Source organism: Cryptomeria japonica, chromosome 6, assembly GCF_030272615.1.
Source record: "Cryptomeria japonica chromosome 6, Sugi_1.0, whole genome shotgun sequence".
Taxonomy (NCBI): Eukaryota; Viridiplantae; Streptophyta; class Pinopsida; order Cupressales; family Cupressaceae; genus Cryptomeria; species Cryptomeria japonica.
This window is the reverse complement of record NC_081410.1, coordinates 458,614,441-458,628,008: the sequence shown is the minus strand read 5'-3', so window position 1 is coordinate 458,628,008 and position 13,568 is coordinate 458,614,441. Positions and strand designations below refer to the sequence as shown.

The 13,568-nt window shown below is 31.6% G+C and overlaps 1 protein-coding gene across 1 annotated transcript; it reads right to left on the bottom strand.

The window, feature by feature from the left end:
- Positions 1 to 4,761: 4,761 nt before the first annotated feature.
- On the bottom strand, positions 4,762 to 5,714 carry LOC131051084 (uncharacterized). Its single transcript, XM_057985454.2, has one exon. The coding sequence runs from the start codon at positions 5,391 to 5,393 to the stop codon at positions 5,037 to 5,039; it is 357 nt and encodes a 118-aa protein (XP_057841437.2). The 5' UTR covers positions 5,394 to 5,714; the 3' UTR covers positions 4,762 to 5,036.
- Between the last annotated feature and the right edge of the window lie 7,854 nt (positions 5,715 to 13,568).

Genomic DNA, 13,568 nt, shown 5'->3' with positions numbered 1-13,568 from the left:
GTGTCTAATATGAAAACTATGACGCACAAAAAATTAAACATAGTGTTGATGTTGGGAATTAGTGTTCACGTTGGAAACATAAAATAATTATGTGTATGGTTTGTTATATTTTGTAAAAAAGATTAGTATAATAGAAATACGAATGTGAACATATTTGAGTAAATTGTTATGGGTAGTTTCCTAAAAGATAGGAACTTAAACCCTATAAATAATGTAGATGTTTGAACGCAAGGGATGAAGAAATTGAAGCTATTATTGTGTGTAAAATCTTGTGTATGTTTCTACATTTTCGCCCAAAAGATCTGATATGGTATCAGAGCGGGCACGATTAGAGGGATTATAGATCACTATTGCTAAGGCAATGTAAATGGACTATGGAGAGGAGAATAATAGAAAAATACATAGATGAGTGTCACTTCGCTAATCAATAAATCCGTGTCATTCTCTGTCTATCATCAAGTCTTTTAGTGTTTTCTCTAGAAGAAATTGTCATACATATTTTTAAGATTGCCTTCGCTCCAGGTTCTTCACTTTGTCACGACACTTGTTCACAGTCTCAACAGACCATTTGTATTGATATTTGTGGCTTTGTTCAACCAATGACTCCAAATTGAGGCCTACAAGTTCTGTGTGTATCGCACTTGGTATATGGTATGTGAGAATGTTGGCGCCAAGTTTATAGGGACAGATTGTTATTGTTCATAAAGCGTCTTGAAATGTCTTATAATTAGTTATTATAAAGATGTTTTGTATATTAGTTTAAAGTTGGTGGTATATGGTCAAAGCAAGCCATAGTCATGTGGTATTAGTATGAGTAGGCTCTATTTTCATAGTTTTAATTGTCATACTGTCATAGTTTTAGTTTTAGTTTTATTATCAGTGATTTCAGTTATCGATGATGGGGCCATGTATTAGGTGTGGTGACATTTTTTTTCAATTGTATATTTGCTTCTAGTTGCGAATGGTGCGGTGTGGTGTGTGCTTCAGATTTTTGGTGTTCTACTTTACATAGTGTTTTGGATGTTGGAAAGGCAATTGTATAGGAAAGCAACTAGCATCAGTGATCCTCTAACTATGGAGATCCTCTGACTGCCATACTTCGTCAGAAGATGATCGGCTAGTGAATACGTTTGCTGGCAATTATAATCATGTGCAACAAAATCCAGATAGCAAGATCCAGACATTGGTATGCAGTTTTATGTGATTTGTTTTCTTTTCAGTGTTCCTGTGTGCTGTGAATAAGTGGAAATTTCACATTGTGGGGGGGACATAACATCAATGTTCCATTTCCATTTCGACCTAAATCAGCTAAAGTCAAGGGCAACTTCTAGTGGTAGTGGCAGTTTCCTATGTTGTTTGAGATTAGCTGGCAGTGGTCGACAACAGTGACTACAATTGAGAACAACATTTCGTTCTCATAGATGTAATGTGAAATTGTTCCATGTTTTGTGTTTCCCCTAATGTTGGAGAAATATGCACCAATGTAAGTCAATTCATGGATCTTGAAAGGGTTTGTGGGAGGATCCAGAAAACCACAGGAGGTGGACAGATGGTGGAAGTTTTTGTTCACATCAAGGTTTGTGGTAAACCTCTTTAAAACCATGGGAGGAGAGAGTCTCTCGTTTGAATCAAGATCACGAGTCTGAAGAGTTGGATTTACTGCAAGTGGAGTGTGAGTTCTTACCATGTTCACACTAAGGTGGGGGAATGTTGGGAATTAGTGTTCACAATGGACACACAAAACAATTATGTGTATGGTTTGTTATATTTTGTTGAAGAGGTCAGTATGATAGAGGTACGAATTAGTTGAGTTGTTAAAACAACTCAACATGTTTGGGTAAAATGTTATGGGTAGTTTCCTAAAATATAGGAAACTTAAATCCTATAAATAATGTAGATGTTTGAACACAAGGGATGAAGAAATTGAACCTATTATTCTGTGTGTAAAATCTTATGTATGTTTCTGCATTTCCCCCCAAAAGATCTGATAGTTGATAGATGTGAACTCTACAACTATTTTTCATTAAGCCTTATCTAGAAGGACATAATCATGGATCATGGATTATGGTGAATATTGAATTGTTCCGTAAAATAAATAAAATAAAAAGGTAAAGAGTATTAATATTCTTATTGAGGATATATATTCATTTGATGACTAAATGAATGTTATTTTCACCTTTCTTGAGTATCATTTGGGGTCTTAATCACGCTTTAAACAAGTTTAAAATTATAGTTGTAAGTCTTTAAAATTTTAAATAGCTTTAACATGGTCTTGTGCTCTTGTATGATTGGATTCATTTTATATTGTACTTATGATGTGCATAGTAACTAGTTACTATCATAGTTGTGATGTGTATGAGTTAGTCACCTTGTGTATATGTGATATATGCTCAAGATAGACACTACGCATGAATATGAGATTGTTAAATGATATGATCCTATGTGAAGTGTGTGTTTGTAAGTTGATAGCGTACGCTTAATAATAGTCATAGCTTAAAGGTGAGATCGTAGATCTCATATAAGATGAGAGAATAAACTCCCTCTAATTTTGATGTATGAGTTATGAAGCCTTTGATTTATCAAAGGAATACATAATCATAGTCATCACAAATGAACTTTCGAGGTTTAAGTCTTGATCTAGGGATGACCCCATCACTTGGGAGCTTACCACCTTTAAGTGTAAACATAAGTGATTGCATAGATTCTCACCATGATGGTGCTTGATTAAGTTGGTTGATATTTTAAAAAATTAGTGGCAAAGGGGTAGATTTTACATAGGTATTAGAGCACCTAGGTACAAACATTGGATCTATTAAGATCGCTTAAATTTAGACTAAAGGATATTGCCTTGCACTACTTATCATAACTAAGTTCGTATATTGAAATGAATTTAGCTTCCTTGAACTTTCTTAGTGTACTCTTAAACTTGTGGGAATGGATGACTAGTCCTTAATAAGAAAACTAGATTGGTGAAAAAGGGAAATTTGGATGTGAATCAAAAAGTTTTGGTAATTGATTATTACTATTTCTTATTAACCAATTGCTTGATTTGATTTCACTCTTTTTCATGCAGTAACTATCATGTCATATTTAAAAGTAATTTAAAATAAGTGGTGTACTTGACTACAAAGAATGGTCTTTGATGCACAACACTTTAATATATCGCAACGATAAAACGGTAAATGCATGTACTTGATGGTATAAAATTGATATCTCTTAAGAAAAATCAACCATAAATTCAAATTTTGAGGTTGGATTGAGAAAAAATGCTTACTTGAGGGCATACTTTTAGTGTGTGCCCTCTTAAATATTATAAAAATTATTCTAAGTTGGTCAAATTAGGAAAAAGGGAACAACTTGGGAGATGAGGATAAATAAGAGTTGGAAATCCTAAAGTAATAGCGTATACGTTAATGCTTTTAATAGCATTGACAAGTTGCATATAGTGTAAAATCTCTAATTCTAGACACATACAAATCTTCCCTTTTTTAGCTACAAAGAGAGTGACAAGATGCTCTTCATTTAAGGCTCAACAACTCATTTACATAAAATAGGTTATGAACTTAAAATAGGCATGAAAGCAATCGTAAAGAGAAAAAAATACTTGGCCAGCTAAGAAATCGCTCACCAAAAAATAAAACTTCAAAATCCTAAGGCTCGTAATTAGAATAGTCTCTTTTGCAAATTGCATGCCTTTAATGCCCTTATCAATCATTGGAATACCTTGGAGAAAGTGGAAGGTAGCTTGTTCAACGAACTCTCTCACCCCGAATTATATTAACCATCTAGAGAGAGAGAGAGAGAGAGAGAGAGAGAGAGATATGTCATGCATGGATGCGACATGGTAAGTATGAGCTATAATTTTAAAATGGATAACCTAAGACCTCTACTCAATGCATGCTTCATGTGTAAAGCTACTTATAATGTTGACAAGAGGTTATGAACCCAAATTTAGGTTGTTGGGCACTATCACAATGGGAAAACATCAAGAAATAACCTCATGCCTTTGGAGCATCAAATAGAATCCATCATGTTTAATTGTATGTCATTTGTTGTTCCCCCACAATTGATTGCTAACTTTTCTCTTTAATTCTTAGGAGCATACCATGTGGGCCATGCAAAAATTAATAATGAATGGAAATAGGGTACTCCTCATTGCTAATAAAAGAAACTTAGCACAAACATGGACTATGCATGTTGAGATGACATACAACGGTGGGGCTTGACACCAAAATATTTTTCTAATATAAATAAACTATGTATGCATCATTAGATGAGGCTAACAAACAATGATAAGATGGTGTGTGCTGCTCAAAACATTCTCTTAATCGATTGACCTATGCATGCCATTAAATTACAAAACTCAAAGAGACGAACACATCCACCAAACCCACAAACCACCAAATGTAAAACAAAATAAGGAAAAAGAAGAATCTATGTTACTCAATGATATGCTCATACATAGACAACATCACTGCTCCATACATAACCAACTATTAAGGCTCCATTAACTATAAGCATACCTTTAATAATAAAAAATAAAATGACATACAAATATTAGTTCTTCATCAAACTCTTATTCGCTTGTCCTATGCATGTCACAAAATTACAAAATCTCAATTGGAGAACACAATTCACCATATAGCTAAAACCCATAACAACTATGAGATGTATACACAAAATATAAAACTATTTAGTAGAAAGAAAGTGTCTAAATTAAAAAAGATAATAAAATTAATCATAAATTGCACAAATCAACTATTTATAAATCCAAAGAACTCAAAATATAAGACATAATTTATAAGATTATATATTCCATACATATTGCATGATCCAACACAAAGTTTAATACTTGGATATAAGACATAATTTATAAAATTATATATTCCATACATATTGCATGATCCAACACCAAGTTTAATACCAGATATCAAACATCTACATAAACTGAAAACATACAATACTCATATTCATATCAACTATTTGAAGCTAAACAGTATGATTAATTCCATATGATTTAACACAAGACCTTAGGATCAATCTTGCAGCCCTGTAAGTACTATAGCAGGGGGAAGGTAAGAATATGTCGGTACCTCTGTCTCCCGACGGATGCGCTCGAATTCTTCGATTGCCCGACAGAAATTTCTGCGACCTACCATTTCCTGCTTTTCCAATTCGATATTCCTCAAGACTAAGTCATTGTAATAAGAACTCGCATGGCTCGTTTTCATCTGGTCTAGAATATTGAGGCGGCTTTCAAAAAGGCCTACCAGTTCCTGCAAATGTTGTATCATAGTGCAAGTCGCCGCCTTTTGCCTATCCAGAGCAGCTAATTCGTCGCGGCATCGCTTCTCAGCGTATGCCCCTTCTCTTTCAAGCTTGGTAACCGCCATGGGGGACTGGATAGAAGCCTGGAAGGCCGAATTAAGAAGTAACAGAACAATGGCGAAACCCTAGAAACCCTACGAATGAAGGAACGGAACAATGACGAAACCCTAGAAACCCTACGAACAGTGAGCGAGGAATGAGAAGGTTTACTAGAAAAACTTGGGAACAACGCAACTCGATGGCTGTCTTTTCTATCTCCATGGACAGAAGAGGTGAAAAACCATCAAAATATCCTGGTTTTCTTCTTGCTCTCCATGCACAAAAGAGGGAAAAAACCGTCAACATACCCATTGTTTTCTTCTTAGTCTTGGTAGACACGAAGGAAAAAAACCATCACATCTATATTTCACTCTCAATCATATTTAACCTAAAATGGGAAATCAGATATGGGAACTATTTTATTTGTTTTTAACTAAAAATATTTATTAGTTGTTGCTATGAGAAGTATTGCATTCATCTAATCTAATTCTATTTTTCAAAGAAATTGGAAATTAGAATTAAAATTTATAGTTTATTATTATTTTATATTTTACATAATTATAAAAATATTATTTTTCTTTATTTCTATTGACTTGTATTGAAAATAGAGGATAGAAAAATCAATTTTTTTTGTATAGAATAACATATTTATCTCTTCTATTAATTATTATTTGAATGACATTGCTATTAAAAAATATTTAGGATAATATTTAAAATATTATTAAAAAAAAATATTTATAATGTCATCTTTAAAAATACTTAACAATTATTATATTTACTTATAATTTTTTAAAAGAAACAAAACTATAAAATATATTCTTTTAAATTAAACTTTTATCCCACAAATCTCTCTCTTACCATTATCATATTATTTTATTTCTGGTTTCATATTAAAATTTGGAAAATATATCTTTATTTCTCAATAATTTAAATATTTTATTGTTACCATTCTATTATTTATATTTATTCATCTAATTCTATTTTTCAATTAAAATTTTTGAACAAAAAGTCTATAGTTCATATTTATTTTATATTTTACATAATTATAAAAATATCATTTTTCTTTATTTCTATTGGCTTGTATTGAAACTAATGGATAGAAAATTCAATTTTCTTTGTATAAAATAACATATTTATATTTTCAATTAATTATTTGAATGACAACGCTATTAAAAAATACTTAAATACTACAAGGAGGTAAGGTATGTACATCTTATGGGGTTTTGCCCATTACCAATAAAAAATAAATACTTAAGTAATATTGAAAATATTATAAAAAGAAAAAATAAAAAATCATTTATCACAATATAATTGAAAAATACATTGTTGTCATTATGTTTTCTATAGTTCATGTATTTATTTTATCATTTTTCTTTACTTGTTGGCTCATTAGTTGGAAATTCAAATTAAAAAATAATATATAGTGTTAAATTTGATATTTATTATATTCCTTAGCAATCAATATATATTTGTCTAATTTTTAAATATTAAGTATAATATTTTAATTCGTTAGATCAATTTTTATTTTGTTTTGTTTAAACTTTACATATTAAATATATTTCTTATATTATTTTAATATAAGTTTTAAAAGATAAAAAGTATTTGATAATAAATTATAAATCATTAGAAGTATCTCATAAAATGTACAGAATTTTAATTTTTTGAATTTTTAAAATAAAAAACAATGATTTTATCAAATTAATATAAAAAATAACATTTATTTAGTTTTAATTTTTATTTTTGTTATTTAAAAACATTGTCTTTATAAAATGTAATAATTCAATTTTACTACTTTTTAAATAAAAAAACATTGCTTATATAAAATTAATAAATAAATAATATGTTTTATTTTAGTTTTGCTTTTTTTTATTGATAGAGGTTTTCTCATCCGTCTGTGATTGTAATACACCACTCAGTGTAATACTTTAAGAGTTGTATAGTCTTTCAGATAAACGTTGTAATGCCATTAAAACAATTAGCAGTAAGGATTAGTCATCAACGTAAATCAAAACCATTTTAAAGCAATATCAAAGAAGAATTTTAGCATATATGGAAAATAGGCAAATACATGAAATGCATGCACAACCCTTATGACACTAACATGCAAATTGATTCTTCCTTGTCCTCCTCTTCACAATCTCGACACTCTGATATTGACAAATGAAGATTTGGAGTGGTTGATGGAGTTGAATGTGGATTGCTCTTCACAATCGCATAACATAAGATAGATGGATATTGATGAGGATATGGAGGCGATTTATGTTCTCATAAGGACAACATAATGATGTAATAAAAGTGGTTGATTTGATGTGAGTAGGGGCTTCAATTTATAGAGTTGGGAATGGACGGTCAAGATTAAAAGTTGATCAATGGTTGAGATTGAAGGAGAGAGAAAGGTGTGCTCACACATGTGTGAGCACATCTTGGGAAGAATAACTATCATAGGGAAAAGAGGAAGGTATGCTCACATATGTGTGAGCAAACTTTGGGAAGCCCACTTGTCCTAGGGAAAAGGGGAAGGTGTGCTTGCACATGTCTGAGAAACCTTGGGTAGCTTATGAAGTCAACAAGTGGAAATGTTAGCATTATGTTATATGTTGTCATTGATGTCAAATCTTGTGGTCTAGATTAGGTCCAAGTGTTGTATGTTGAGCAACAATGTATGCATGAGATGTTGTTGGGAGTTTACAAATTTCTCAAATGTCTTCGCTTTTTAGAAGATGTGTTTCGGTGCTATTTGATGTTGTTGAGTGTTTGGAGATTTCCCGAATGTCTTGGCTTTTCGGAAGATATTTTCAGTTCTATTTTTGGGTCTGGAGTGATTCAGAAGTTGAGTTCTTTGGCTGGACATCGAGGTTGTGTAATGATAGTTGTATAATGTATGGACAATGTTTTGAGTCTAGCTTTGGCAATGTATGTAACGTGTTGATGTGTTTGATGAGAAACATTGTGATGTGGTCTACTTCTCATTCCTTCCCACCATCAGAATGTTTAGTGGAGACCTACTTTAGATCTTTGTCCTGGTTGACTTAGAGGATTATGTATTTCGAGAGACAGTATATGTAGGAGTATGATCTAGATGAGTTTGTGTGGCTTTCTATGTTGAAGATATGCGACATTGAAAGAATCAAGTTGATGTGCACATTTGTGTTGTCGATTGTTACCGGAAGCAGTTTCGACAGTGCAGAATGTGTTTCAGTGGTGGATTCTCTTTTATATTTATCTATTTGGCAGTGAGCCTCTTTCTGGGTAGTGAGCCCTTCAACAGTGAGCCTCTTTTTGGGCAGTGGTCCCTCTGGAAGTGAGCCTTTCTAGTTAGTGAGCCATCCCATAGTGACCATCTTGAAAATGAGCCATCCTTTGTAAAAATCACCTTAACTAGTGTCACCTTGACCAGTGTTTCTATATTGAGAATTAGCATTCTCTATGGTTTTTCCCTTCTTGGGTTTTCCATGTAAATTTTGGTGTTCTTTGTGTCTGATTTGTTATGTGCACATTCTTTCATGATTTATCTGCTTTGATTAATTATGCAATTTGTTTTTGGTAAATAAAACTTAAAGAATATTTTTATTGTCAATTGATTCACCCCCCCCCCCCTTCTTAGTTGCCCAGATATTCAACAACAAACACTTGTGGAAAAGGTGTAAGGGCTAGGAAAAGGGGGTTTATGACATATTTATCGAAACGGAAATGTGTAGGGTGGCTCCATGGGGAAGAGCAATTCTCACACGTGTGAGCACCCCTTGGTCAAAGATGATGTGGATGGGTGAGATGACTTGGGTAGGTGCGTAGTATTTTAAATTTGAATAAATACTAATAGAGATTAGTCTTTGGGTTAGTTAGCTTAATGAAGCGATTAAAAGGTAGGTTGGAATCACAGAATTAGCCATATTAATTATCAATTAATTTGACTAATAGGGATTAGGAATAGAATTGGAATATTCCCTAAGGCGGAGTTTCATTTATTGCATTAATTAAATGTGATTTAATTTATTTAGAGGTAATAGTAGGATAATGTGATTAATTAAATTAATCGTGTGATAAAAGGATAATTAATTAAATATTAATTTAAATAATTTTATGTGTCTACAAAAATGTATTTAAGATATACACACAAATTTACTATATATTTATTTATATTTTTTTCTTTTGATTTTATAAAGTAAAAATAAATAAATTATATGTATATGAAACATTTTATTTTATTTACTAAGTACATAAAATCTACTTATTTATACTATGTATTAACATATTTCAAAATATCTAAAAGTATACTTAATATTTTATGTAATATACTCAAATAGATAATATATACTCTATTTTTCTAAGCTTTAAAATATTTAAACCTTAAATTAATTAAATTTTTATATAAGAATTTAAAATAATTCAAATAAGTAATTTTATTGAGTTATTATTTAACTAGACATATATTTTATTTGTTCTATATGTCACCTCTCCGTACCATTACACTCTACTCTTTAATACTATTTAATATAATAGGACATAAGTTTAAACAAATAATCAACATTTCAACAATCTATTTCATATGTCAATATTAAACATTCGCCTAAAATACTCCTATCAAACAAATTTTGAAAACATAATTTTATATTTTAAATCTAAATACAATATTTATTTATCTCATCTCTACTCAATTGAAAATCCCATTGAATTTTTTTTCTCAAGAGTGACATCTTCTGAAGTTCAATCCTCCACTCTTAGTTACTCCTTATCTCTCCTCCACTCTTAGTTACTCCAAATCTCTCCCTCTCCATACATACTTATCTCTCTATATCTCTTTATCTCTATCTCTCTATATCTTTATCTCTCCCTCTTCCTCTTCCTCTTCCTCTCTATTTGTTTATCTCTTTATCTCTAATTTTATCTATCCCTTTATCTCTATCTATCTATTTTTATCTCCCTCTACCCCTCTCTAATTCTCAATCCATTTCTCTCCCCTTCCTCTTCCCCTTTGTCTTTATCTCTACTTTTATCTACTCTAAACTAACCACACTAATGGCATTGTGTATGTTGTTGTAATGAGTTTTGTTTTGTTTTTTATTGACAATTTTATTTCTTTATAAATTAGAAGTTCAATTTTTTTAAGCATTCAAGTAATGCTTATCATTTTAAAAGTAAGGATGCAAATTTTTAACAATTTCATTAGTTAAGGACTGTTTAGATGGTAATGGAATTAATTTAGGACATCCTTGAGGGACATTAATATAATACAAGTATGCGAATGAAAATGGTGGAGAGTGAAATAAATTTTATTTTTATTTTTAATGGGTCTTGAAAGTTTCAGTAACCTCACAATATTAATTTTTTTTATGAATTAAGTAAATGAAAAATTAGAAATAATTTTTTTTAAATTTGTTTGGCAAATTTAAAAGAAAAAGGATATGATGAATTTAAGTTTTCAAAAAAATATTTCTTTTTAATTGTTATTATGAATTTAATAAGTGTCACTAGTAATGAGTACTTGTATTTTCGATAGCATTTGTTGTTTATTAGATAGATGAATTACAACATATCAATTAAGGTGTAAGTTAGATTATAGTTTGAGATAATAGACTTCTAAGAAATGTCCATTATAGTCCCATAGTGGTTTAATAAAAGTATTGTTGTATGAACTTGATAGTTGTGCCTTGCTAATGATTTAGAGGTATAGTAGATACATTTTGAGATAAACAATTAGCTAAATTTAAGAATAACCACTTGATCATGTTCTCTTGATGGTCCCAATGACAGTATCGCCTGGACTATAGTTTATCGCGGGCAGAAGGGGAAGTCCTCCCTGCCCCCCCATACCCCTCCTTGTCAAGGCTCGGGTGTCCATTTCCCTCCTTGAGTTGGGTTTGAGTTGTTGTAGGTTAGACTTCTTGTTTGTTTAGGGCTTGTTCCCATGTGTTGTAGTCTTGTTTCTTCTAGCACGGGCTTTAATTTTTTATAATCTTTGACTAAGTTAAAGGGTTGGTGCCCTAATTAATTCTAGGCAGTGAGACGCTGCTTTTTAATCAAAAACATAATCATATAATGTATATGAAAATAATTCTATATATTTTTTGTAGTATAGTACACTATTATATAATAATAATAATAATAATAAGAATTATATATATGTATCTTTGCATATTTTCAAAGGATATATATACACTTTTGAGCCCCTAGCCCTAATTCTAATTTTAACTCTAACCCTTATTCTAACCCTAACCCAAATTCTAGCCTTAATCCTAATTGGAACCCTAATCGAAACATAACCCAAATTCTAACCCTAATTGATTTCTAGACTTGATTTTAATGCTAACCCTAATTGTATTTCTAATTTTAACATTATTGTAACCTCTATTATAACCCCCACCATAACTCTAACCTTAATTCTAGCACTAACATTAACTTTTACACCTTAACCTAATTCTATCCCAAATACTATGCCTAGCCATAACTATAACCATAACCTTAATTCTAACCTTGAGAATACTTACCTAGTTTTAAGTTTATTTATAGCTTAATCCAACTCCTACTTATAATTGTAACCCTAATTCTAACCTTAACATTGATTTTCTCCTTACACCAATTTCTTGATCTATTTGTAATCTTTGTTAAAGAAATTAGATGTCCATGATGAAGTCAATCAAGCTTCACAACCAAGCAATAACCAAACACATAAAAGAGAATGTTGCAACTAAGTAATGAAAACCAAATGAGATCGGAAGCTTGAATTGAATAATTAATTAATGATCACAAATGTACAATATAGCTTGGTTATATAGGCAAGTGAAATGGAGTAGGTACAACTACCCTCATGACAATATTAAATGCAAGACGCTAGATAAAAACTAACATGATGACACCTAAGATAACTAATGTGAACAATATTAAATAATCGTTTCATGTGACAAATAAAGCTATCCTAAGTAAACTTAATTAGAGTAAATAGAGTAAATCTAATTTACTCCAACACCCCACCTTAAGTGCAACTTAAGTAGCGAAATTATTATGCAAATGATGCAATATGTGGGTCCCAACAACTAGGCCATGTTAGGTATCCTTGCACAACTAATCATGCAACTAATATCTCACAAACAAACAAAAGTAGAAAACCTCATGGGACAAAACTGCTCTCCAAAAAAAGATGCAAATGCAAAAATATGTACTAGTGAAGTGATGTATGGAGGTCTCTCATCAATACCCCCAACAACCACATCCATCACTAGAATACAAAAAAATTGCCCAACCAATGAAGGGAAAGATAGAGACAACATTGGCCCCCCCATAATGAAGTGTCATCAAAACCATGAAAGTATGTATGAGGCCAAAAGAGAATCCAATAGCAATAAACAACCTTTCTCCCCTTGAGAAGAAAGAAATCCAATGGTCCATGTTGAAGAAACTCTAAATCCATGATGTGATGAGAAGGAAGAAGTCGCAACAGCAAAATCTTATAAGTAGAGTAAAATGCCTCCACAAATGTCTCAATAAGATAGGCAAAATCCTCAATCAAGTAAGAAACAAGACATGAAGGAGACTCAAGATCATCCGCAAAAAAATCTGAAAAAGAGAAGGGAAGCCCCCTCAATCATGTCTTACAAATCTAAGGTAGAGGAATGAGAGGCCAAGTCTACAAGGCTTGAGATGAAACTATCCTAGAACCCCAAATCTGAAAAAATAAATAACTCTTGATGTGTCAAAGTCTTGGAATCCATGCCAATTGTCAACTCTGATGGAGTAAGGAATGAAGGAGTCATGAGAAGATCAACAAACCCATTAGGAGGAACTCCATTAATCCCCATAGTAGATGGAGGATTCAAAGGAATATAAGAGTCGTCATCATCCTCCAGAAAGTCAAAGGTATACACCCTGTCTAGATGATCAACCCTACCCATTGCAATAGGAGCACCATTTGCATCATAAATGTAAGATGCATCTGCAATGAACTCAACTATGCTACCATCCTATGTATGTTGGTAAACTAAAAGTAGTATATTTTGTGTTATTGCAAAAACATGAAAGACATTGTGCACAACTATAGCACCCAGGTCAATATCTCCTACTGAAGCAACTAGCACATGCTAATTACTCGCAATCAAGAGCACGTGATATTGTGGATGACCTAAAGAACCTGGAATCATGTTGTTGGTTGAATTGGAAATGTATTCTAATGTGTTTGAATCAAGAATCCAACCAATGTTCCTAGGTAC

Coding starts and splice junctions, on each gene's coding strand:
- LOC131051084 (XM_057985454.2), bottom strand. CDS start 5,393: ATGGCGGTTACCAAGCTTGAAAGAGAAGGGGCATACGCTGAGAAGCGA.